The sequence below is a fragment of the Chiloscyllium punctatum genome, chromosome 9, assembly GCF_047496795.1.
Source record: "Chiloscyllium punctatum isolate Juve2018m chromosome 9, sChiPun1.3, whole genome shotgun sequence".
NCBI lineage: Eukaryota > Metazoa > Chordata > Chondrichthyes > Orectolobiformes > Hemiscylliidae > Chiloscyllium > Chiloscyllium punctatum.
In genome coordinates, this window is record NC_092747.1 from 26216454 (window position 1) to 26239973 (window position 23520).

The 23520-nt window shown below is 42.0% G+C and overlaps 1 protein-coding gene across 3 annotated transcripts in view; it reads right to left on the bottom strand.

The window, feature by feature from the left end:
- Nucleotides 1-23520, bottom strand: part of LOC140481228 (rho guanine nucleotide exchange factor 17-like) — a 442785-nt gene that overhangs the window by 171781 nt on the left and 247484 nt on the right. For all 3 annotated transcript variants that reach the window (XM_072577087.1, XM_072577086.1, XM_072577085.1), the window contains exon 2: nucleotides 11788-11865. In XM_072577087.1, the coding sequence (XP_072433188.1) occupies nucleotides 11788-11865 (78 nt within the window). The remainder of the gene's footprint in view (nucleotides 1-11787; nucleotides 11866-23520) is intronic.

Here is a 23520-nt window from a genome sequence, read left to right on the forward strand (position 1 = left end):
AATGGTGAAAACTTTTTTCGCAATGTTGAGAACCAGTGTAGTATTGAATGACAATATGACTATGTATACAAGATTGAAAATTGAAGTAAACCATATTCAAAGTGTCCCAGCAGATTTCCTCATTAATCAACTATTAATTCCTATTCATGCAGTATACTGCTTCCCTTTAAAGCTTTGTACAATAATTCTTTCGGGAGATTGCAATGTATTCAGACTGTTAAAAAGGGAAAAAAAAGCTAATTTTCCTTTCATTAAGTGTGCAGAATATTTAATTATCTTCTGCAGCTTCATAGCTTTCTATAGCAACTGATTGTGCGGAGTCTATTTAAATTCATTCCCTTTTTCTAAGTACCTATTCTGGAAATACAACAACCTTCATTGTGTGTGTAGGTAGCACATAAATGAGGTCCTAATTAGAACTTACTGTCTGAGGTCTAATGTTGCACATACCATTTTGAGAGGAGGAAGCATTATTATGACATACAGTGAGTACTTAGGAAATTGTACATAATATAAAACTGTAACTGTGAAAATTATATAAGTTTGCAAACACTAGAAATGAAATAAATATGACTTGGTGGCTCACTAGTTAGCACTGCTGCTTCACAGTGTCAGGGACCTGGGTTTGATTCCACCATTGGCAACTATGTGGAATATGCATGTTCTCCTCGTATCTATGTAGGTTTCCTCCCACAGTCAAAAGATGTAAAGGTTAGGTGGATTAGCCACGGGAAATGCAGGGTTGCAGGAACGGGATGGGTATAGGTGGGATGCTCTTTGAAGACTCAGTGTGGACTCGATGGGCCAAGGGGCCTGCTTCCGTACAGTAGGGATTCTATAATTCTCGTCTATAAGGAGGAATTCTAATTTGCAGTGATACACGATGTGAAAGTAACATCCCATTCCAGAAACAAATAATATTGCAGAAGTATAACTCAAAGCATGTGTGCAGTGGATCATTAGAGCCTCAAATTCCAGGGACAGTTAGACAGAACCTCAAAATATCCTGTCCTGCATCCGCCTTGGGAAAACATAACCAAATAATGTGATCTAATGTGTGTTGGGGTTGGACTTACCTTTGCCAGAAACAGTACCTGCAGCAGCTGCTGCGTGCTGAGCTAAACTGGTTAGAAGCCCCAACCAGGAATAAATGCAGGTCAGCCTGCTAACTCTGACTCTGACTCTGACCCCTCACCCCCTCCCTACCCATTTGCCCATGCAATTCAGTTCCATGGCAAACCATGCCAGTCTAGCCACCTTCAGACACTCAAAGGCAACCCATGCTCCCCAGTTTTCCCTTTAGTTCTTAACAGCCCATGCCAACTGAGTGCCAACTCATGCTCTCCCATTTACTATATTTTGCTCTTGCACCCTATATGGGCACGGGCAGATGCCATGCTCAGGAGTCATGCTGAAATGAAATCAAACTGAGTTCTAAGTATCTTTTGCAGACTTCACTATATCAAAAATAAAACACTCATTCATAAAAGTCCGTTAAACCATTTTAAGTCCAAGTTATGGAACAATCCAGCAGTAATGACATCATAATGATAAAGTCAGAAGTCACGTGACTCCAAGTTATAGTACAACGGGATTGTTTGAAATTTCAAAGAAACCTGTTGAACTATAACCTGTGTTGGGTGACTTCTGCTTTTGTCCACCCCAGTCCAACACTGGCATTTCAACACCATCTTAACGATAGCACTTAGAGTTATGTTGAGCAAAAGCGATTGGAATTGAAAGCACTAGTTCTTTTCAAATGTGTGACATAGTAAGCTTTTTTAAAAAATGTAAATAATGTGATGGCGTGACAGACCTTATCCATCTTTAAGAGAATCTACATTCACTGTTGAAAGACATAGGTCATACATTGCAGGAAGCGAGCCTAATAATCCTGATGGGTTTGCATTTCCAATGTATGCAAATCATAATCCACCCTGTTACCCCGCCAATGAAACTAGGATCGTGAAGAAATGTGGACTGGACTCCAAGATTCCAATGCAATTTTGACTAAGGTAAAAATCCTGACCTAGGCATTAGCAGCGGCTTTGTTGGTAGCATATTTGTTCCTGTGTCAGATAGTGATGGGTTCAAGTTCCAGCCTAAGACCTGACACATATTCCACTGCTAAAGATGCTGCTGCCCGATGGATGAGGTATCAGAACACAACTCTTTATGCCTTCTAGCAAAAACAGAAATGATTCTGCAAAACAATTCTGAAGAAGAGCAGGAAGAGTTATCGCAAGTGTCCTGGCGAATATTTATCACTCACTCAAAGTCACTACTGCAAACTATCTGGTTGTATTTCAGTGATGTTTGTGGGAGCTAGTTTTGTACAAATTATCAATTACAATCCTACATTAAAACAATGACTTCATTTCAAAGTAAAGCACTTTGTGATATCCTGTGATCACAAAAGGCTTTATGCAAATGTAAAACCTTTTGTTTTGGATAACCATTCTCTTCTCCATCCTCCATATTGCTTTTATACTTTAGCTGTGTTAATCCAGCCAGTTAAAATTCAGATAATTTACTTGTAATAAAATTTAGAATGAACATGCACCTAATACTGCATTATATCACATCATGCATTAGGATGTTGTGAAAAACATCATTCTAATTAATTCCCTTTGAATGTGTAAGAGCTAATTTGTTCACAATAAGATGTTGCACTCAGTAAACGAGGTGAGTTATCACTCTGTTTCTGGTGTTGGTTGAAAGCTGAAATTTGGCCAGGATACTGGAAGAACTTCCTTGCTCTTCTTTCAATTGCGCTGTCAGAGTTTTGGTACATATTCAACTGAACGGGCAGACAAAGGCTCAGTTTAACGTCTTATCGAAATGACAGCCTCTGAGAATCTCACGCTTCTTCAATACTGTATTTAAGCATCAGCTCTAGTTATAGGATTTCATTCACAGTATACAGCAGTGAAACAGGTCGTTCAGCCCAACCAGCCCAAAGCAGTATTTTTGGGGTGCACTCAAACACTTCCCACCTTTCCTGATTTATATCTGCCATCTTCTCTTCCCTTCTTCATCAAATGTTACTCTAGCTTCCGCTTAAATATTCCTGCACTATTTGCTGCAACCACTCCTTGCGATAGTGAATTCCACATTTTCATAACTCTTTGGGTGTAAAGGTTTCTACAGAATTCCTCCTTGGAGTCATTGATAACTCGTATTGATGGCTTTTAGTTACACTTGACTCCATAAGGGAACAAGTATTCTCTCTGTATCCACTCCATCAGAAACTTTCAAAAGCTTAGGCCCCCAAGCTTCAGACTCAGGGAGTGTTACCAATTAGTCAAGTTCTGCTCATCAATTCTACAAAAACAGGAGTTGAAGGCATAAATACAATTTGATCTGTATTAATATGGAACTGAGCAAATGAATAATTGCAGAGTAAGTGTTAGGGTACTGATCTCTTCACTAAACTTGCTGAGCTGTGGTTCTCAGAATTGTCTCTCCTTCAAAGAACAAAACAAAGAACAAAGAAAATTTTCAGCCCAGGAACAGGCCCTTCGGCCCTCTTAGCCTGAGCCAATCCAAATCTACTGTCTAAACCTGTTGCCCAATTCCTAAGCATCTGTATCCCTCTGCTCCCCACCTACTCATGCATCTGTCCAGACGCATCTTACCGTGCCTGCCTCTACTACCTCTGCTGGCAACACATTCCAGACATCCACCACCCTTTGTGTAAAGTATCCCCCGTTTCACCTATCACCTTGAAAGCATGACTTCTTGTTATTGAATCCTTCACCCGAGGGAAAAAGCTTATCTCTATCTACCCTGTCTGCTCCCTTCATGATTTTGTAAACCTCAATCAGGTTCCCCCCTCAATCTCCTTTTTTCTAATGAAAACAAACCTTACCTACTCAACCTCTCTTCATAGTTAGCATGTTCCATACCAGGCAACATTCTCGTAAACCTTCTCTGCACCCTCTCCAAAGCGTCCACATTCTTTTAGTAATGTGGTGACCAGAACTGTACACAGTATTCTAAATGCAGCCAAACCAATGTCGTGTACAATTTTAACATGACTTGCAGCTCTTATACTCAATACCCCGTCCGATGAAGGCAAGCAGACCATATGCCCCCTTGACCACTCTATCCACCTGTGCAGCAACCTTCAGAGTACAATGGACCTGCACTCCCAGATCTCTCTGCTCATCAACCTCCCAAGGCCCTTCCGTTCACTGTATAATTCACTCTAGAATTAGATTGCCAAAATGCATTTGTCTGGATTGAACTCCATCTGCCACTTCTCCACCCAACTCTCCAATCTGTCTATATTCTCCTGTATTATTTGACAGTTCCTTACGCTTTCTGCTACTCTACTAATCTTCGTGTCACCTGCAAACTTGTTGATCATATCAGCAGTGCCCTCTTCCAGATCATTTATATATATCACAAACAACACTGGCCCGAGCACTAATCCCTGTGGAACACCACTGGTCACCTTTCTCCATTTCGAGAAACTCCCTTCAACTACTATTCTCTGTCTCCTGTTGCTCAACTAGTTCTTTATCCACCTAGCTAGAACACCCTGCACACCATGTGACTTCACTTTCTCTATTAGTTTACCATGGGGAACCTTATCAAACGCCTTACTAAAGTCCATGTATATGACATCAACTGGGTCACTTATAGTCATAGAGTCATAGAGATGTACAGCATGGAAACAGACCCTTCGGTCCAATCTGTCCGACCAGATATCCCAACCCAATCTAGTACACCACCCAGCACCTGGCCCATATCCCTCCAAACCCATCCTATTCATATACCCATCCAAATGCCTTTTAAATGTTGCAATTGTACCAACCTCCACCACATCCTCTGGCAGCTCATTCCATACACGTACCACCCTCAGTGTGAAAAAGTTGCCCCTTAGGTCTTTTTTATATCTTTCCCGTCTTACCCTAAACCTATGCCCTCTAGTTCTGGACTCCTCGACCCCAGGGAAAAAACATTGCCTATTTATCCTATCCATGCCCCTCATAATTTTGTAAACCTCTATAAGGTCACCCCTCAGCCTCCGATGCTCCAGGGAAAACAGCACCAGCCTGTTCAGCCTCTCCCTGTAGATCAGATCCTCCAACCCTGGCAACATCCTTACAAATCTTTTCTGAACCCTTTCAAGTTTCACAACATCTTTCTAGTAGGAAGGAGACCAGAATTACATGCAATATTCCAACCGTGGCCTAACCAATGTCCTGTACAACCGCAACATGACTTCCCAACTCCTGTACTCAATACTCTGACCAATAAAGGAAAGCATACCAAATGCCTTCTTCACTATCCTATCTACCTGCGACTCCACTTTCAAGGAGCTATGAACCTGCATTCCAAGGTCTCTTTGTTCAGCAATACCCCCTAGGACCTTACCATTAAGTGTATAAGTCCTGCTAAGATTTGCTTTCCCAAAATGCAGCACCTCGCATTTATCTGAATTAAACTCCATCTGCTACTTCTCAGCCCATTGGCCCATCTGGGGCCTGTTGTAATCTGAGGTAACCCTCTTCGCTGTCCAATTGCACCTCCAATTTTGGTGTCATTTGCAAACTTACTAACTGTAACTCTTATGCTCGCACCCAAATCATTTATGTAAATGACAAAGTAGAGGGTGGCACCGATCCTTGCGGCACTCCACTGGTCACAGGCCTCCAGTCTGAAAAACAACCCTCCACCACCACCACCACCTCTGTCTTCTACCTTTGAGCCAGCTCTGTATCCAATTGGCTAGTTCTCCCTGTATTCCATGAGATCTAACCTTGCTAATCAGTCTCCCATGGGGAACCTTGTTGAACGCCTTACTGAAGTCCATATAGATCACATCTACTGCTCTGCCCTCATCAATCTTCTTTGTTACTTCTTCAAAAAACTCAATCAAGTTTGTCAGACATGATTTCCCACACACAAAGCCATGTTGACTATCCCTAATCAGTCCTTGCCTTTCCAAATACATGTGCATCCTGTCCCTCAGGATTCCCTCCAACAACTTGCCCACCACTGGTGTCAGACTCACCAGCCTATAGTTCCCTGGTTTGTCTTACCACCCTTCTTAAACAGAGGCACCACGTTTGCTAACCTCCAGTCTTCCGGCACCTCACCTGTGACTATCGATGATACAAATATCTCAGCAAGAGGCCCAGCAATCACTTCTCTAGCTTCCTACAGAGTTCTTGGCTACACCTGATCAGGTCCTGGGGATTTATCCACCTTTAACCGTTTCAAGACATCAAGCACTTCCTCCTCTGTAATCCAGACATTTTGCAAGATGTCACCATCTATTTCCCTACAGTCTATATCTTCCATATCCTTTTCCACAGTAAATACTGATGCAAAATATTCATTTAGTATCTCCCCCATTTTCTGTGGCTCCACATAAAGGCCGCCTTGCTGATCTTTGAGGGGCCCTATTCTTTCCCTAGTTACCCTTTTGTCTTTAATATATTTGTAAAAACCCTTTGGATTCTCCTTAATTCTATTTGCCAAAGCTATCTCATGTCCCTGTTTTGCCCTCCTGATTTCCCTCTTAAGTATACTCCTACTTCCTCAAAGAACTCTAAAAGGTTGTTACGGCGCGATCTCCCCCACACAAAACCATGTTGCCTATCACTGATAAGCCCATTATTTTCTAAATATAAATAAATCCTATACCTCAGTACCTTCTCCAGCAACTTTCCCACCACTGATGTTAGGCTTACTGGTCTGTAGTTACCCGGAATATCCCTACTCCCCTTCTTGTACAGTGGGACAACATTCCATGTCCATGGCACCTCACCTGTGTTTAGGAATGCCACAAAGATATCTGTCAGGGCCCTAGCTATTTCCTCTCTCGCCTCCCTCAGCAACTTGGGATAGATCCAATATGGTCCTGGGAATCTGTTCACCTTAATAACCTCTAGCCTACCCAACACATCTTCCCAACTTATGTCAATATGATCCAGATTTATCAAACTACTATCTCTAACCTCAACATTCATTATGTCCCTCTCCTTAGTGAACACTGGTGCAAAGTAATCATTCAGAATCTCATCCATTGTCTCAGGTTTGACACACAGCCTTTTTTCATTATCCTTTAGTGGATCAATCCTTTCTCTAGTTACCCAGTTGCTTCTTATAAAAGAGTAAAAGGCCTTGGGATTCTCCGTAAATCTCCTTGCTACAGCTATTTCATGATCCCTTTTAGCCCGCTTGATTCCTTGTTTAAGACTCGTTCTCCTCTTCCGATATTCCTCCAGGGTCTATTCTGTTCTTAGCTGCCTAGACCTTGTGTATGCTTCCCTTTTCCTCTTGGCTCGTCGTACGATTTCTCCTATCATTCACGGTTCACGAATCTTGCCCATCCCATCCTTTGCCTTCAACGAGACATGCCTATACTGCACTATTTTTAACCTATCTTTGAAAGCCTCCCACATATCAAATGTGGACTTCTCTTCAAAAAGCTGTGTCCAATCCACGTTTCCCAGCTCCTGCCTAATTTTGATATAATTGGCCTTGACCCAGTTTAGTACTCCTCCCTTAGGACCACTCACCTTTGTCTATGAATATTCTAAAACTTACAGAATAGTGGTCACTATTCCCAAAGAAATCCCCCACCTCAACTTCTACCACCTGCCCTGGCTCATTTCCCAACACTAGATTCCTCATCAGACTATTGACACACTGCTCTAGAAAACTCTCCTGGACGCGTCTTACAAATTCTACCCCATCCAGACCTCTGACGCTAAGTGTATCCCAGTCAATGTTGGGAAAATTAAAGATGCTTCATCAGAATGTGATATGATTCTGCAATTGGACAACATTTGCTGGATAATCCTGAATGGTTGAGGAATTATACTGATAACCAAGTTAGGATCGTTAGTCAGGCTCACAGTGTGTTGCAAATGTGCCCACTGAGAGCTACATGAATATACAGAGCCCTGCTTTTTTGCAGACTGAATGAACATGTATACACATTGCACCTGATTCATCTCACCAAAATAGGTAACAGCCATTCTCTGGTTCATGTATCAGAGTGTTGTCCTGACCAATTAATGTTAACCAGCTTGGTTTAAAATCTAAACCTTTTCATTAACTGGCAATGAGCATTAACTGGTGTAGTCTCCATGATAACATTTCTACCAATTAGTGTCCATTTGCTATCCAATCAGCACTCTCCTTTCACACAGTGTCAATGCCAGTTGTCCCCTTGAATTGGTACTCTTGCATAATATTGAGACAAGTGCAAAATGAAAAATGTCACCAAATGCATCTTTCTTCAGCAATACTCAAAGTGATGAATGTTCTGTGTCATTAAACTTGCATTGGGACCTATGTTCACAGAATAGAATCCTCTCTACAAGTCAAGAGTCCATCAATACCAATGATAAACAGTTTCCTGCATTAAAATTCTCAACTTGAAATGATTCCTAATGATATCCCAGGAATTAAGGAGAGACATTATACATCACCCTTCTTTTACTGTGTTTGGCTGATTTTATCTGAATGGTGCTGATTATTATAAACCATTTAGGTGCTGTCAGTCAAAGAATGGATGATCTAATTGGCCCACAACATGCCTGAGTGCAGAAATACAGTGATTTCTAGGAGCTTATAAATATTGTTAAGCAAGCAGTGACAACCTCCCTGGAGACAGAAGGCTTGTGGGGAGGGCTCAGTTCTGTCATGCTGATACGCAAGAGGTAGAATGATTAATGAATGCGTCATTCAGGTACCTGGTGTACTTTAGACCACTCAAGCCATTTTTCTTGGTTTTACAAAGAGGAGTTGAAGGATTTAAAAATTTAAAGATGGTCGGTAGATAAAAGCTGGACAGTTAAGCTCCTAGATTGCTGCAAATAGCTAATCAGGTGTTCTTTTATATAACTCATCAGTCAGTCCTTAGGCTATCACGCTTATCCAGGACTCCAGTTCGGCCAGTGTTCCATCTCTCACCAGCCAAAACTGACAAGACTGAAATGATGAGGCACTAAGATGCACCAATCCATCCCAGCAGAAAGTTTGGCTGATAGATTGGTGCTCTGACATCTATAACAACTAGGCAGTCCAATTCCGTAAAAAATATTTAAATCTTTACAACACTATTTTAAAAATAGTTTTTTTTTCATTTTCCTTCATGCCTCTCTGTAGTATTCTCAAAATGCAGGACCAAGGAATCAAACTCCTATCAGACATTAACAATAAGACATGGAAAGTGCCCACTTGGAGGTGCTGCAATTTTCATAATGCATCATTCTGTGCCCCGATCTGACTAAACATCCAGACATGGTTCTTTCATAGTAGCCAGACGTCAGCCCAACAGCACAGGTGCTGCCATATTGATTAGTTGTGGCAAAATTTGCATCAACATAAATTGTTCAGAGATTTTTGTTATTTTCAGTAAAATGTATTTGAAATAAATTTTTGAGTTGAATGACATTGAATTTAAAGCACAGGAACAGGTCATTCCACTCAGATACTGTGTGTTCACATAAATCTACTCTCATTGTGTTTCATTCAAACCTACTGGCATATGTCTCTCATGAACTTAATATGCTTTCCCTTACATGTCTTTATGCTATTTACCCCAACTACCTCACGTTGTCGAAGGTTCCACTGTCCAACCACTCTCTGTTGTTTATCAATAAATACTTAATAGTTATGGCTCGAGTTAGGTCACCCAGTTTTGGGCTTTCTTGCTAGAGGAAACCTTTTCATTCTGTCTACTCTTCAAGCCTTATCATCCTTCCCAGCCTGTTGACCACACCATCCTCTTCCAATGTCTCTCCATCATGGTTCAGAACATTGGAAATGGCCTTGCCTGATTCCACAGCCAGAGAATCAGCTGCAATGCCTTGTCTTCTTGCTCGTATCTCATGACCTCTGGTGTTTCCTTATCCTTGAGCTCCTTCTGTTTCTCATCTACATGTCAATCATTGTTGACAACATTTGAGAAAGACTTTACGTTCCACATATATATTTGACAATACTCAGCTCTTGAGTCAGAATTCTCACACCGTTTGTCCAACAATGAATGTGGGATGAAGAGAAATTCCAGTATGTCAATATGAGGAAGATTGAAGTCACTATCTTTGGCCCGTGGAACAAACTCCATCCTATGGTCATCGATTCCCTCTCTTACCTTGGCAACTGTCTGAAGCTGAACCAGATGGTTTGCAGCCTTGTTTACAACAACATGAAGCTCCCACAATCTATCCAAAACCAAAACTTCTTATTTTAGCATTTTTGCATTGCCCGATTTAAAGCAACCCCTTCTTTACTGCTGAAGCCTGCACCCATTCCTTTGTTGTCTCTAAGCTTAGCCATCACAATGACCAGTATGTCTGCTTTCTATCCTTCTTAAACTTTCATGTATCCAAAACACAACTGACTGTATCTTAATTTGCATCAAATAACAATTATCCCCGTACCTAACAACCTACATTGGCTGCTGTTCTGACAATGCACCAACTTTAAAATTTGTCTGTTTATTTTCAAATCCGTCAATGATCTCTATAGCTTCTTTCAGCCACGCAAACCTTTGAGATCCCTGCACTCGTCCAATTCTGGCAAATTGCTCATTCCTGATTTTAATCACTCCACGATTAACAGTTGTTCTTTCATTATCCTTGCCCAAATTCTGGAATTCCCTAAAGTTTCCCTGAACTATCAGACCATAAGATGTATGAGCAGATATAGGCCATTCGGCCTATCAGTTTGCTCCTCCAATCAATCATGCCTGTTTTGTTTCTCAGCTCCACTGTCCTGCCTTTGATCCTCTTACTAACCAAAAACCTAATCTATTTCTGTCTTAAACACACTCAATGACTTGACCTCCACAACCTCCTGTGGAAATGAGGTGCACAGATGCATCACCCTCTGGCTGAGGAAATTCTCCTCATCTCAGTTCTAAAGGGTCACCCCTTCACTCCGAGGCTGTGCCTCAAGTCCTATTATTTCCTACTAGTGAAAACATTTTCTTCATGTCCCATTCTATCCAGGTGTCTCACTATTCTGTAAGTTATCAATCAGATCTCCCCTCATCCTTCTACACTCCATCGAGTATAAACCCAGGGTTCTCAACCACTCCCCATATGACAAGCCCTTCACCCCTGGAATCATTCTAGCAAATTTCCTCTGGACCCACTCCAAAGCCAACACATCCTTCCTTAGATACGGGTTCCCAAAACTGTTCACAATATTCCAAACTTTTCCCTCTCTCTTATCTCGCCTCCTTTATTATGCCTTTTAAAAATTAATTCTTCGATTAAACTTCTGATCACTTGCTCTAATATCTCCTTTGGTGTCTCAATATCAAATACTGGTTGACAACATTCCTGTGAACCACCTTGGGTCTTACTGAATCATAAATGCAAATGGGTGGTTTTTATTTCAACTTTGAAAGATGATCATTTTCTGCCAATTTGTTTTCATTAATCTGATCCCAGGTACCACTTCACCAACCAGGAACATTTGGTAATAAACAAACAGAACGCGCTGGAGAAACTCAGCAGATCTGCCAGAGAGAAGCAAAGCAAATGGCTATTCTGTGGAAAATCGGTCTTTTGCATGTCCTCGTCACTAATCTTTAAACAGAGGGAATGCATGAGAGTGTCAAGGTGAAATTAGACCGTTTGTTTTTCTCCCTGACTCTCTTTTCAGGAAGTTCTCTTCCACTTGCTTGAAGGAGCTGAGGTTGGCAGCTCAACTGATCATCCACTCAATAAAACTTAATGTCCAAAATACCATCCATCTCAATTCAGCTTTTCATAAACAAACACACACACCCACACACAAACCTACCTGTATGAGTGTTCGGAGGGACTCCACATATGACTGTTCTGCATCCAGCAGGGTCATCATCACATGTTTTCTCATATCCTGTGTGAGAGAAGGAAGGATATACTGTGAAGAGTAAAATACTGAACAGCAAGTCAAGATAGTAGCAATCATCCTGCTTTCAATTCAATATGCCCCCATTACACCTTTCTTTATTCCTTGTGGATTGCTTTAACGTCGTTCATGTCTTGAAAGGATTACATGGGCACTGTCTTCATTCCTGTGCACAGTCTAAGACAGTGTAAGGACAACACAAGCAAAGTAAGATCCTATGAGTCAATTTTTTTGGAGGGATGGGTGCAGACAGGAAAGTGGAGTTGAGGTTACAATCAGAGCAGCTGTGATAGTACTGACTGGTGGAACAGGCTTGAGAGGCCAATGTCTAATTCCTACTTCTATTTCTTATGTTCTTCGTAACATAGTTACCAGAGAGCCATCAAGTATGGGAACTTTGCCTGCTTACTCATGTACAAAGGCACTGTTTTTAATTTGCGACTGCGCTGCTGCTTAGATTACGGTTTACAAGTCAGACTGGGGGGATTAAAGTTGGTCCATGCCTCTTCTCTACAGCTCCACAACACCACAGGCAATAAATTTGTCTTCATCCCACTGGAAAGAAGCCCTGATCTCTTATCTTAATCAAGAAATAAATAGAAATCTGTGTGCACCAAGGGTAAAAAATGGATAATGGATGTAACTGAACTTCAGTGATGTGCTTGGGCAAGAAAACACGGGCGCACATAAGAACAGAAGCTGTCACACACACACACACACACACACACTCTTCCTGATCAATTTCATTATATGGAATTTCAAGTTCTACAAAACAATCAGGAAGAATCGACACCATCATGTCCACCCAAGGACCGTTCAGCACTTTCAGATGTTTCACTTTAAACTGTATACCTTTTAAGAATATTTTCAGTACTTACATGAAGTATAGCAATGTCAGTTTGAGATATTATCCTTTCCAACTGCAATGACCGATGCAACTAACATTTGAAGGTATCATCACAAGAATCTAGTTCATGCTTACATATTTAGGCTTATCCTCAATTAGCCAAACTGAATCTGTCCACCATGCTGTTTTATGCCTCAACAAGGTACAATCACACAGTTCAGAGATGCTCAATGGTGAAGTTAAGACTGCAGTACAATACTCATCCAGACTCCTGCAGCACTCCCCAGCGTGCAGTCACCTCATAGTTATGTAATTAGATTAGCAGCCCAGTTCATTGGGTACAAATCCAACTATGCCAAGCAGATAAAATGAAGTTCATAAATCTAGGGACTTATGGGCAAGCACAAGAAAAATAACCTAGAAAGCTGATGGATTGTCATAAAATCTCAGCTGCATCATGATGTCCTTCAGAGACAAGAACTTGCCAGCTCCAGCTGATTTGGCCTTTATGTGACTCCAGCCCCACACCAATGTGGTTGACCCGTAATGCCCTCGTGGCCATGATGATTAACGCCACCTTGCCAATGTCAGCCTCATCCTAAGCATAAATACAGTAAATTCCTACAGAGAAACAGCACGATAATGCACCTTGAAGCCATTCCAATTTTCTAAATGCTTCCAAACTGTTTGCCTTTCTGGAGACATCATGGCATTTACTTGGCTTCAACAGGTGTTTGCTCACACAGTATAGGAACGGAGTATTGAGGAGCTCAGTGTTTAGAGTACTGAATAGTTGGAATGCTGCCAGTTAAATTTGACATTTATTTAAACATTTGCCTGAAAAGTTTTGTTTTTGCTTGAGTAAGAGGTCTAAACCAATGATGCAGAACTGGATGGATAAATTTGAAATTGTCTTCATTGTGAGGAAAAAAAGAAGCCCACTCTGACTTAAATGCTGATAGTTAAGGAAAGGCTGATTTATAAAGGGACCTGGTGTCCAGTACACCAATCATTGAAAGAAAGCACCCACTTACAGCAAGCAGTTAGGAGAGCTAATGACCTTCATTGCAAGACATTTGGGGTACAGAAGCTAGGAGGTTTTACTGTAGCCATGCTGGGGCTTGGTGAGACCACACTTGGAACAGTGTAGGCAATTTTGTTTTCCTTTGAATCATTCTGAAGACCTGTTAGACAGATTGAATGCTGGATTGATGTTTCCTCTGGCCAGGGGATCCTGAACAAGAAGATCCAGCTCTCAGGATATTCGGTCGGTCCCTCTGGACTGAGATGCTGAGAAATATCTTCATTCTGTGGGTGGTGAACCTGTGGAATTCTCTATCACCGAAGACTAGGGAGGGCAAGTCACTATATTTATATATTTAGGAGATGGAAGATCAGCCATAATCGTGTTAAATAGTGAAGCAGACTCAATGGAGAAAATGGACATCTCTTACTCCTATTTCCTATGTTTCTATGAAATGTTTGTCAATTGTTCCAGGATCATGTCAATTATTTTCAAACAGTCCCAGGTTCTGGCCAGCATGACAGTCACCCTAACATCACAGATGATTAGAATCTAGAACCTTCCATTATCCCCTTTGTCAGCTGATATTCCATGATAATATACAAAATGATCATTAATTAAACAAGCAGCTAATATTTTACCCTGTAGGGAAGGAGATCCTTCACTGCACTGTCAAAACCAATTTACAGAAAGAAAAGTGAGATCGCCTTTCAGATGAAAGATATCTGAGGAAGAGTCCATGTGACAGAAAGGAAACATCTGATGGGAACATCATGCAGAGTGTCACTAGGAAAGGCACAATGCTGTGTGCACCAGAACCAATCAACAATTTGATTCATCTCTAAAGAATTAAATACTATGTAATTAATCTTGCAGTTGACTTTAATAGCAAAATAACTACTTCACATAAAAGCATGTCTGAACAATGAAAGATCATCCAGCATGGAGTAACCCTTCCATACATCAGATTCCATTTATCTCCAATGCACCAATCTGCTGTCAGCAGAAAAGACAGTGAAGGTCAAATGCTCCAGGTGGAAATTGAGACTTTTTTCATATGTTCCAAATCATATTGTAAATATTCCATAGAGATCATTTTTGTAACTATTACTGCTGAGTCTTTATTGTTAATGTTAAATACTCCAGGAGTAAGCGGAATCAACATTTAGGATATCATCCTTAATATGTTCATTGTGTAGCCTACATGAGTTTTTTTGTTGTTAAATATTCTTGTAGGGCAGTTTAACTTGTCTAGAGATTGTAAGTCCCATTTCCTTCCACACTCCTACTTTAGCCCCAATCCTACCTTTCCTGTCTCCATTCTATTTTTACCATTTTTTTTCCATATATCAACTTGGATAGAGTGAAGAAAATTAGAAATGTACCCCAGTAATCATCTACAGATTCATTCAAGAAGGAAGTTCAAAACCACTTACATAGAGTCATAGAGATGTACAGCATGGAAACAGACCCTTCGGTCCAACCCGTCCATGCTGACCAGATATCCCAACCCAATCTAGTACACCTGCCAGCACCCGACCCATATCCCTCCAAACCCTTCCTATTCATATACCCATCCAAATGCCTCGTAAATGTTGCAATTGTACCAGCCTCCACCACATCCTCTGACAGCTCATTCCATACACGTACACCCTCTGTATGAAAAAGTTACCCCTTAGGTCTCTTTTATATCTTTCCCTTCTCACCCTAAACCTATGCCATCTAGTTCTGGACTCCTCGACCCCAGGGAAAAAATATTGCCTATTTATCCTATCCATGCCCCTCATAATTTTGTAAACCTCTATAAGGTCACCCCTCAGCCTCCGACGCTCCAGGGAAAACAGCCCCAGCCTGTTCAGCCTCTCCCTGTAGATCAGATCCTCCAACCCTGGCAACATCCTTGTAAATCTTTTCTGAACCCTTTCACATTTCACAACATCTTTCCGATAGGAAGGAGACCAGAATTGAACGCAATATTCCAACAGTGGCCTAACCAATGTTCTGTACAGCTGCAACATGACCTCCGAACTCAATACTCTGACCAATAAAGGAAAGCATACCAAATGCCTTCTTCACTATCCTATCTACCTGCAACTCCACTTTCAAGGAGCTATGAACCTGCACTCCAAGGTCTCTTTGTTCAGCAACACTCCCTAGGACCTTACCATTAAGTGTGTAAGTCCTGCTAAGATTTGCTTTCCCAAAATGCAGCACCTCGTATTTATCTGAATTAAACTCCATCTGCCACTTCTCAGCCCATTAGCCCATATGGTCTAGATCCTGTTGTAATCTGAGGTAACCCTGTTCGCTGTCCACTACACCTCCAATTTTGGTGTCATCTGCAAACTTACTAACTGTACCTCTTATGCTCATATCCAAATCATTTATGTAAATGACAAAAAGTAGGGGACCCAGCAATGATCCTTGTGGCACTCCACTGGTCACAGGCCTCCAATCTGAAAAACAACCCTCCACCACCACCCTATGTCTTCTACCTTTGAGCCAGTTCTGTATCCAAATGGCTAGTTCTCCCTGTATTCCGTGAGATCTAACCTTGCTAATTAGTCTCCCATGGGGAACCTTGTTGAACGCCTTACTGAAGTCCAAATAGATCACATCTACTGCGCTGCCCTCATCAATCCTCTTTGTTACTTCTTCAAAAAACTCAATCAAGTTTGTCAGACATGATTTCCCACGCACAAAGCCATGTTGACTATCCCTAATCAGTCCTTGCCTTTCCAAATACATGTACGTCCTCAGGATTCCCTCCAACAACTTGCCCACCACTGAGGTCAGACTCACCGGTCTATAGTTCCCTGGCTTGTCTTACCACCCTTCTTAAACAGAAGCACCACATTTACCAACCTCCAGTCTTCCAGCACCTCACCTGTGACTATCAATGATACAAATATCTCAGCAAGAGGCCCAGCAATCACTTCTCTAGCTTCCCACAGAGTTCTTGGCTACACCTGATCAGGTCCTGGGGATTTATCCACCTTTAACCGTTTCAAGACATCCAGCACTTCCTCCTCTGTAATCTGGACATTTTGCAAGATGTCACCATCTATTTCCCCACAGTCTGTATCTTCCGTATCCTTTTCCACAGTAAATACTGATGCAAAATATTCATTTAGTATCTCCCCCATTTTCTGTGGCTCCACACAAAGGCCGCCTTGCTGATCTTTGAGGGGCCCTATTCTCTCACTAGTTACCCTTTTGTCCTTAATATATTTGTAAAAACACTTTGGATTCTCTTTAATTCTATTTGCCAAAGCTATCTCAGGTCCCCTTTTTGCCCTCCTGATTTCCCTCTTAAGTATACTCCTACTACCTCTATACTCTTCTAAGGCTTCACTCGATCTATCCTGTCTATACCTGATATATGCTTCCTTCTTTTTCTTAACCAAACCCTCAATTTCTTTAGTCATCCAGCATTCCCTATACCTACCAGCCTTCCCTTTCACCCTGACAGGAATATACTTTCTCTGGATTCTTGTTATCTCATTTCTGAAGGCTTCCCATTTTCTAGCCGTCCCTTTACCTGCGAACATCTGCCTCCAATCAGCTTTCAAAAGTTCTTGCCTAATACCGTCAAAATTGGCCTTTCTCCAATTTAGAACTTCAACTTTTAGATCTGGTCTATCCTTTTCCATCACTATAAGCATGTGTTGAAACAGTTCTTCAATAACTGTCCAATAATTGAGCACAAACAGGAGAAGTAGTATTTTATTTTAGCAATTAACATTGGTAAAAGCTGAAAGAAATTCACCAGGCATGCAGGACTCACTTGGCTCCAAATAAATGAATAATAATTTTAACAGCTACAATAATATTCCATCACAGGATCAATCAGCTGGCAGATCCAATTAGTCCGCCTTTAAACGAGGTCCATGGAAGTCCTAATCCAAGGTTATGGTATCTTGGTAAATTGGCTTTGTGTTTATTGGCATTTAAATATGGATTGAGAAACCCAAGCCTTGATGTGTAGATTATGAGTTCAGCTCACAGACCCGATTTGAATCCATTCAATTAATCCTTTTGCAACTGAATGTTTTTTTTACAGCTTTCCAAATTACATATTAAATGTACTTTAACAGATGTTGTGCTTGTATTAACAGGAGCATTTCAAACTATTATTGTAAAGCTGAACAGCCACTAAACAGAAGCCTTGCTTAAAAAAAAATGCATGACCTAAAGTAAGACAGAGATGCTTTCTGGTTCAAACCGCAGTCCTGCTAACATAGCTGATGTCAATTGGAATGGAAATAGACAGTGACCGCAATGCTCATTCCTGAAGAAGGGCTCATGCCCGAAACGTCGATTCTCCTGTTCCTTGGATGCTGCCTGACCTGCTGCGCTTTTCCAGCAACACATTTTCAGCAGTGACCACAATGCCTTTGTTCCTAGATAAGGAGTAAATCAACTACAGCAGGCATTACTAGCTACTTCCCACTGTCAGCTGCTGAGTGTATATGGACGTGATGTGAGTCCAACTTATCCCTGATTTCCTTGACATGAAGGTCACGTTTGCACTCACAGATGAACAGACATTTGAATAAGGTACTAGATGGAGCTGGCACCACAATGTGGCTAGTACAACAACGACTTATATTTCTGTAACCTCTTTAACATTATAAACTGACTGAAGCACTTCATAGGAGCATTATGAAACATAACATGTCAATGAGCCACTAAAGGGGAGGCAACAGTCTAGCGGCCTTATTGTTGGACTGCTAATCCAGAGACCCTGATAATATTCTGGGGACCCAGTCCAATTCCCACCACAACAGATGGTGGAATTTGAATTCAATAAAAATCTGGAATTAAGAGTCTAATGATCATCACAATTTCATTGTTGGAGGAAACCCATCTGGCTCACTAATATCCTTCAGGGAAGAAAACTACTATCCTTACCTGGTCTGGCCTACATGTGACTCCAGACCCACAGCAATGTGGTTGATGCTGAACTGCCCTCTGGGTGATAAATGTTGGTGATAAATGAATTAAAAAAGAGATGTGCAGAACAACAAACATTTGGTCAAAGGTATAGATATTAAGGACTTTCTTAAAGGAGGAAAATGAGGTAAAGAAGTTTAGGGAACATATTCCAGAGATTAAGATCCAGGCAACTTATGGAAGGGTCACCAACAGTGGATTGATTTAAAATGAGGACACTCAAAAAGCCAAACTATAGCAGCTCAGATATGTTGGAAGGGCTGGTGGAGATTACAGATTTTGGAAAGGGTGAGGCCATGGCAGATGGGAATTACAAGATCAAGATGATGTTGGTCAGGAACACAAAGGTGATTGCAGAAAGGAGCCTGCTGCGAGTTATGGCATGGTCAACTGAACTTCGGGTGACTTTGAGTTTATAGACGGTGGAATATTTGAGATCAGCCAGGATTCTCAGATTGGTTGAGTCTATAATTAACAGAGACATGAATGAAGCTGTCAACAGAGGGTGAGCTGAGACAGGGCCAAAATCAAACTGTGTTGAAGTAGGTGGTCACATACGACACCAAGGTTGGGCACAGTCTGATTTCAAGACTCAGTCTCAAGATAACGGCCAGAGTGAGGGATACAGCTCATAATCAGGAAACGGAGTTTGCAGCAGGAACAATTAACAGTCAGTATTTCCATTTTTTTTAACTGGAGGAAATTTCTGCTCATCTAAATACTGGATGTCAGGTAAGCAGCCTGACCATTTAGACTGAGGAGTTGGGAGATGTAATGAGGCAGAACTAAGCATCATCAGTATACTTGCTAAAACTAACACTCTTTTCTGACAAAATGAGATTTTGTAAGGACATACTGCCAAATGGTCGGGGTTTTGAAGAGAGGAATGCTGATAGAGGATTTAAAGAGGGGTGGGACATCACCTGGAGACGGAGATGTAAACAATATCAGTTTACCATGTACCAGAGGGTGGTGAGTACCAGAAGATGATTGATATTAGTTAGCAGTTAGGACCAGAGGGTTGATCAGAAGAATAGTTTGTGAACAATATTCCAGAGGGAGTTCATGTCTTGAGGAGAGGCAAGTTGCCAATATAAAGCCTTGAACCTTGTTTCCTTTACAATCTATAAACTTCTCCTGGCAAGTTAAACACTCAGTGTACTCTTGAATTCTGGAAAATTGCTTCACTGCTTTATTAAGTGAGATTGCAAAATAAAGAGTCCAGTTTAAAAAGCTGCTTGGAAAACCTTTGGAGCCTCTCCTTCAAATAATGACTAAGGCCTATCTTTGAGAATCCAAAGTGGTTGGCCGCTTGCCTCTCTTAGTATCCTCCAAAAATTGCATTCTGGGCATTCAGAACTTCATTTACCTGCCCCTATTGTACACATCCAAGATTTATGAGATATTCTTCGGATTTCATCACATTTAATGGATCTGCCCAGATCAGCCCAGCAGCATATTTGTCTGCTGACAGCCAGGTGAAATTCTACCATGGTGGCAGTGAAAGTCAAACAGCAGCAAAACGTTAACATCAAAGTTAGAGGGACTGATTACTATTCTGTTTGGAGACGTCACTCTGAAATGGTAAAGGAAAACAGTTTTGAATAGCATTGTCTTGGGGCTGGTGTGGTCTTAGGTCCTGTCACTCACTCTGACAGTCTGTAGATTTGTGTTCTAATGCCTCCAGGGTGCCACAATGCACTATCAAAGGCTCAAAAATGACCATGGCCACCTATCACAGTTTCCACAGATGCACGCGAGGAATTTCTGGTGGACCTTTCTGAAACATTGATTCTCCCTCAAATGGAGCATTGTGTGCAATTACAAGCAACAGAAAGGATGTGAAGGCTTTGAGACAGAGCAGAAAATGGTTCCAGAGATGACAGGGTTCAATTGTATGGATAGTTTGGAGCACTTAAGAGCTCTTTTACTTGGAGAAGGTTGAGAGGATATTTGTTGGAAGTATTCAAAATCATTTTTTTTTAAATTGTCCATGGAATTGTGGGCATCACTCACTAAACCAGCATTTATTGTCCAGAGGTCAGTCGAGGTTCAATCACATGGCTGTGTGCCTGGAGTCATATATAGGCCAAACCAGGTAAGGATGGCAGATTTCCTTTCCTAAAGGGCATTAATGAACCAGGTGGGTTTTTACAACAGTCAGCTGTGGATGCATTGTCACTGTAGGACTAACTTTCTACTTCAGATTTCTTTTTGTTTTCAATTGAATGGTGAAATTCAAACCCACATCCCCAGATCAGTGATTAATAGGCCAATGATATTACCAGTACACCACTGCATCCCAAGGACTCCTGAGATACCAAGACAGAGAAGGTAAAGAGAAAATGTTTCCATTGGTGAAGGGATCAAAATCCAGAGGACCCCAATGTAAGGTGATTAGCAAAAGAATCAAAGAATATAATGAAAATCATTTTTACATACATAGTGATTTGGATCTGGAATGCACTGATTAGATGGTTGCAGTTGCAATCACCACTTCCAAGGTAACTGGAAGATTACTTGAAGAGAAAAAAGTTGCAGGGCTATAGGGAAAAGGTGGGAGAATAAGATGAGTTCAGTCTGTTGCGAAGAGAAATAACATGGGCATGATAGATCAAATGGCCACCTGCTTTGCTCTAATCGTTCCATCATTATGTGATTATTAAATAATCTCATTCCTATGAGTTGGGATGGATTCAGCAGCAGATGAATTAAAATTGAGGTCAAAGAATGCAAATGAAAGACAGCACAAAAAATGACTCTATTTAAAAGTTGCAAATGAACATTGAAAAGGATGGTAGCACCTAGATTAACAACTTGATAGTCACATGATAGGTGAATCGACCCGGTTAGGAGCTGATCTAATGTGATTGTTAGTCGCTATTGAACAGGCAATTGCTTCAGTGATAGCGTGAGCAGAGAGTAGGAGAAGTCAGGAGATGGGTGAAAAGCAACAGTTATTCATGGGCTGGTTTTTACTTAGACTCAAAGAGTCATACAGGCGAAAGTGAGGACTGCAGGTGCTGGAGATTAGAGCTGAGAGTGTGGTGCTGGAAAAGCACAGCAGGTCAGGCAGCATCCGAGGAGCAGGGGAATCAAGGTTTCAGGCAAAAGCCCTTCATCAGGAATGGGGTGGACCTGATGAGGGAGTCACGGAGGGACTGGTCTTTATGGAACGCGGATAGGGCTGGGGAGGGAAATATATCTCTGGTGGTGGGATTCGTTTGTAGGTACCCCACTACCAGAAATATATTTCCCTCCCCACCCCTATCTGCTTTCATAAAGTCCATTCCCTCCATGACTCCCTCGTCAGGTCCACGCTCCCCATCAACCCACCCTCCCCTCCCAACACCTTCCCCTGCCACCACATGAATTTCAAATCCTGCGTCCACACCTCCCCCCTCACCTCCATCAGAGTTTTAACTGCACTTCCACACATGTCATTTACTGTATCCGTTGCTCCTGATGCGGTCTCCTCTACATTGGGGAGACAGGACGCTTACTCACAAAGCGCTTCAGAGAACACCTCCGGGACACCAGCACCAACCAACCCCATCGCCCCACGGCCAAACACTTCAGTACCCCCTCCCACTCCGCTAAGGACATGCAGGTCCTGGGCACCCTCCACCACCACTCCCATGCCATCCAATGCCTGAAGGAAGAATGCCTCATCTTCTGCCTCGTGACCCTCCAACCCCACTGCATCATTGTGGATTTCACCAGTTTCCTCATTTCCCCTCCGCCAACCTTATCCCAGTTCCAACCTTCCAACTCGGCACCGCCCTCACGACCTGTCCTATCTGTCCATCTTCCTTCCCACCAATTCACTCCACCCTCCTTTCTGACCTATTACCATCACTCCCACCTCCATCTACCTAGCGCACTGTCAGCTACCTTGATCTCAGCCCCACCCCCTCCCATTTATCTCTCCACCCACTTTGGCTCGTAGCCCCATTCCTGATGAAGTGCTCCAGCCCGAAACGTCGATTCTCCTGCTCCTCCAAAGCTGCCTGACCTGCTGTGCTTTTCCAGCACCACACTCATAGTCATACAGCATGGAAACAGATCCTTTGGTCCAACTCATCATGCTGACCAAGTTTCCCAAAGTAAACTGGTCCTACTGCGTTTGGCCCAAATTCCTCTAAACCTTTCCTATTCATGTACCTGTCCAAATGTCTTTTAAGTCAAGAGTGTGGTGTTCGAAAAGCAGGTCAGGCAGCATCCGAGGAGCAGGAGAAACTGCACTTGCATCTACCATTTCCTCTGGCTGTTCACTCCACATACAAGCCACCCTCTGTGTGAAAAGGTGGCCCTTCAGCTCCCTTTTAAATCTTTCTCCTCTCACCTCAAAAATACGCCCCCTCGTTTTGAACTCCCCCATACTGTGGAAAGACCTTTGCCATTCACCATATCTATGTCCCTCATGATTTGATAAGCCTCCCACACTCCAATGAAAAATGTCCCAGCCTATCCTTATAACTCAGACCCGTCAAGCCCAGCAACATCCTGGTAAATCTTTTCTGAACCCTCTTCAATTTAATAATGTCCTTCTAGCAGGGCGACCAGAACTGTACACCCTACTCCAGAAGATGCCTCACCAACATCCTGTACAACCCCGACATGACCTTACAACTCCTACACTCAATGGTCTGAACAATGGAGGCAAGCATTCTAAGTGCCTTCTTAACCACCCTACATCAATTGGTTTTGGAGGTGCTGGTGTTGGACTGGGGTGTAACCAAGTTAAAAACCACACAACACCAGGCTATCATCCAACAGGTTTATTTAGTTGTGGAGGATGGTTACACCACAATCA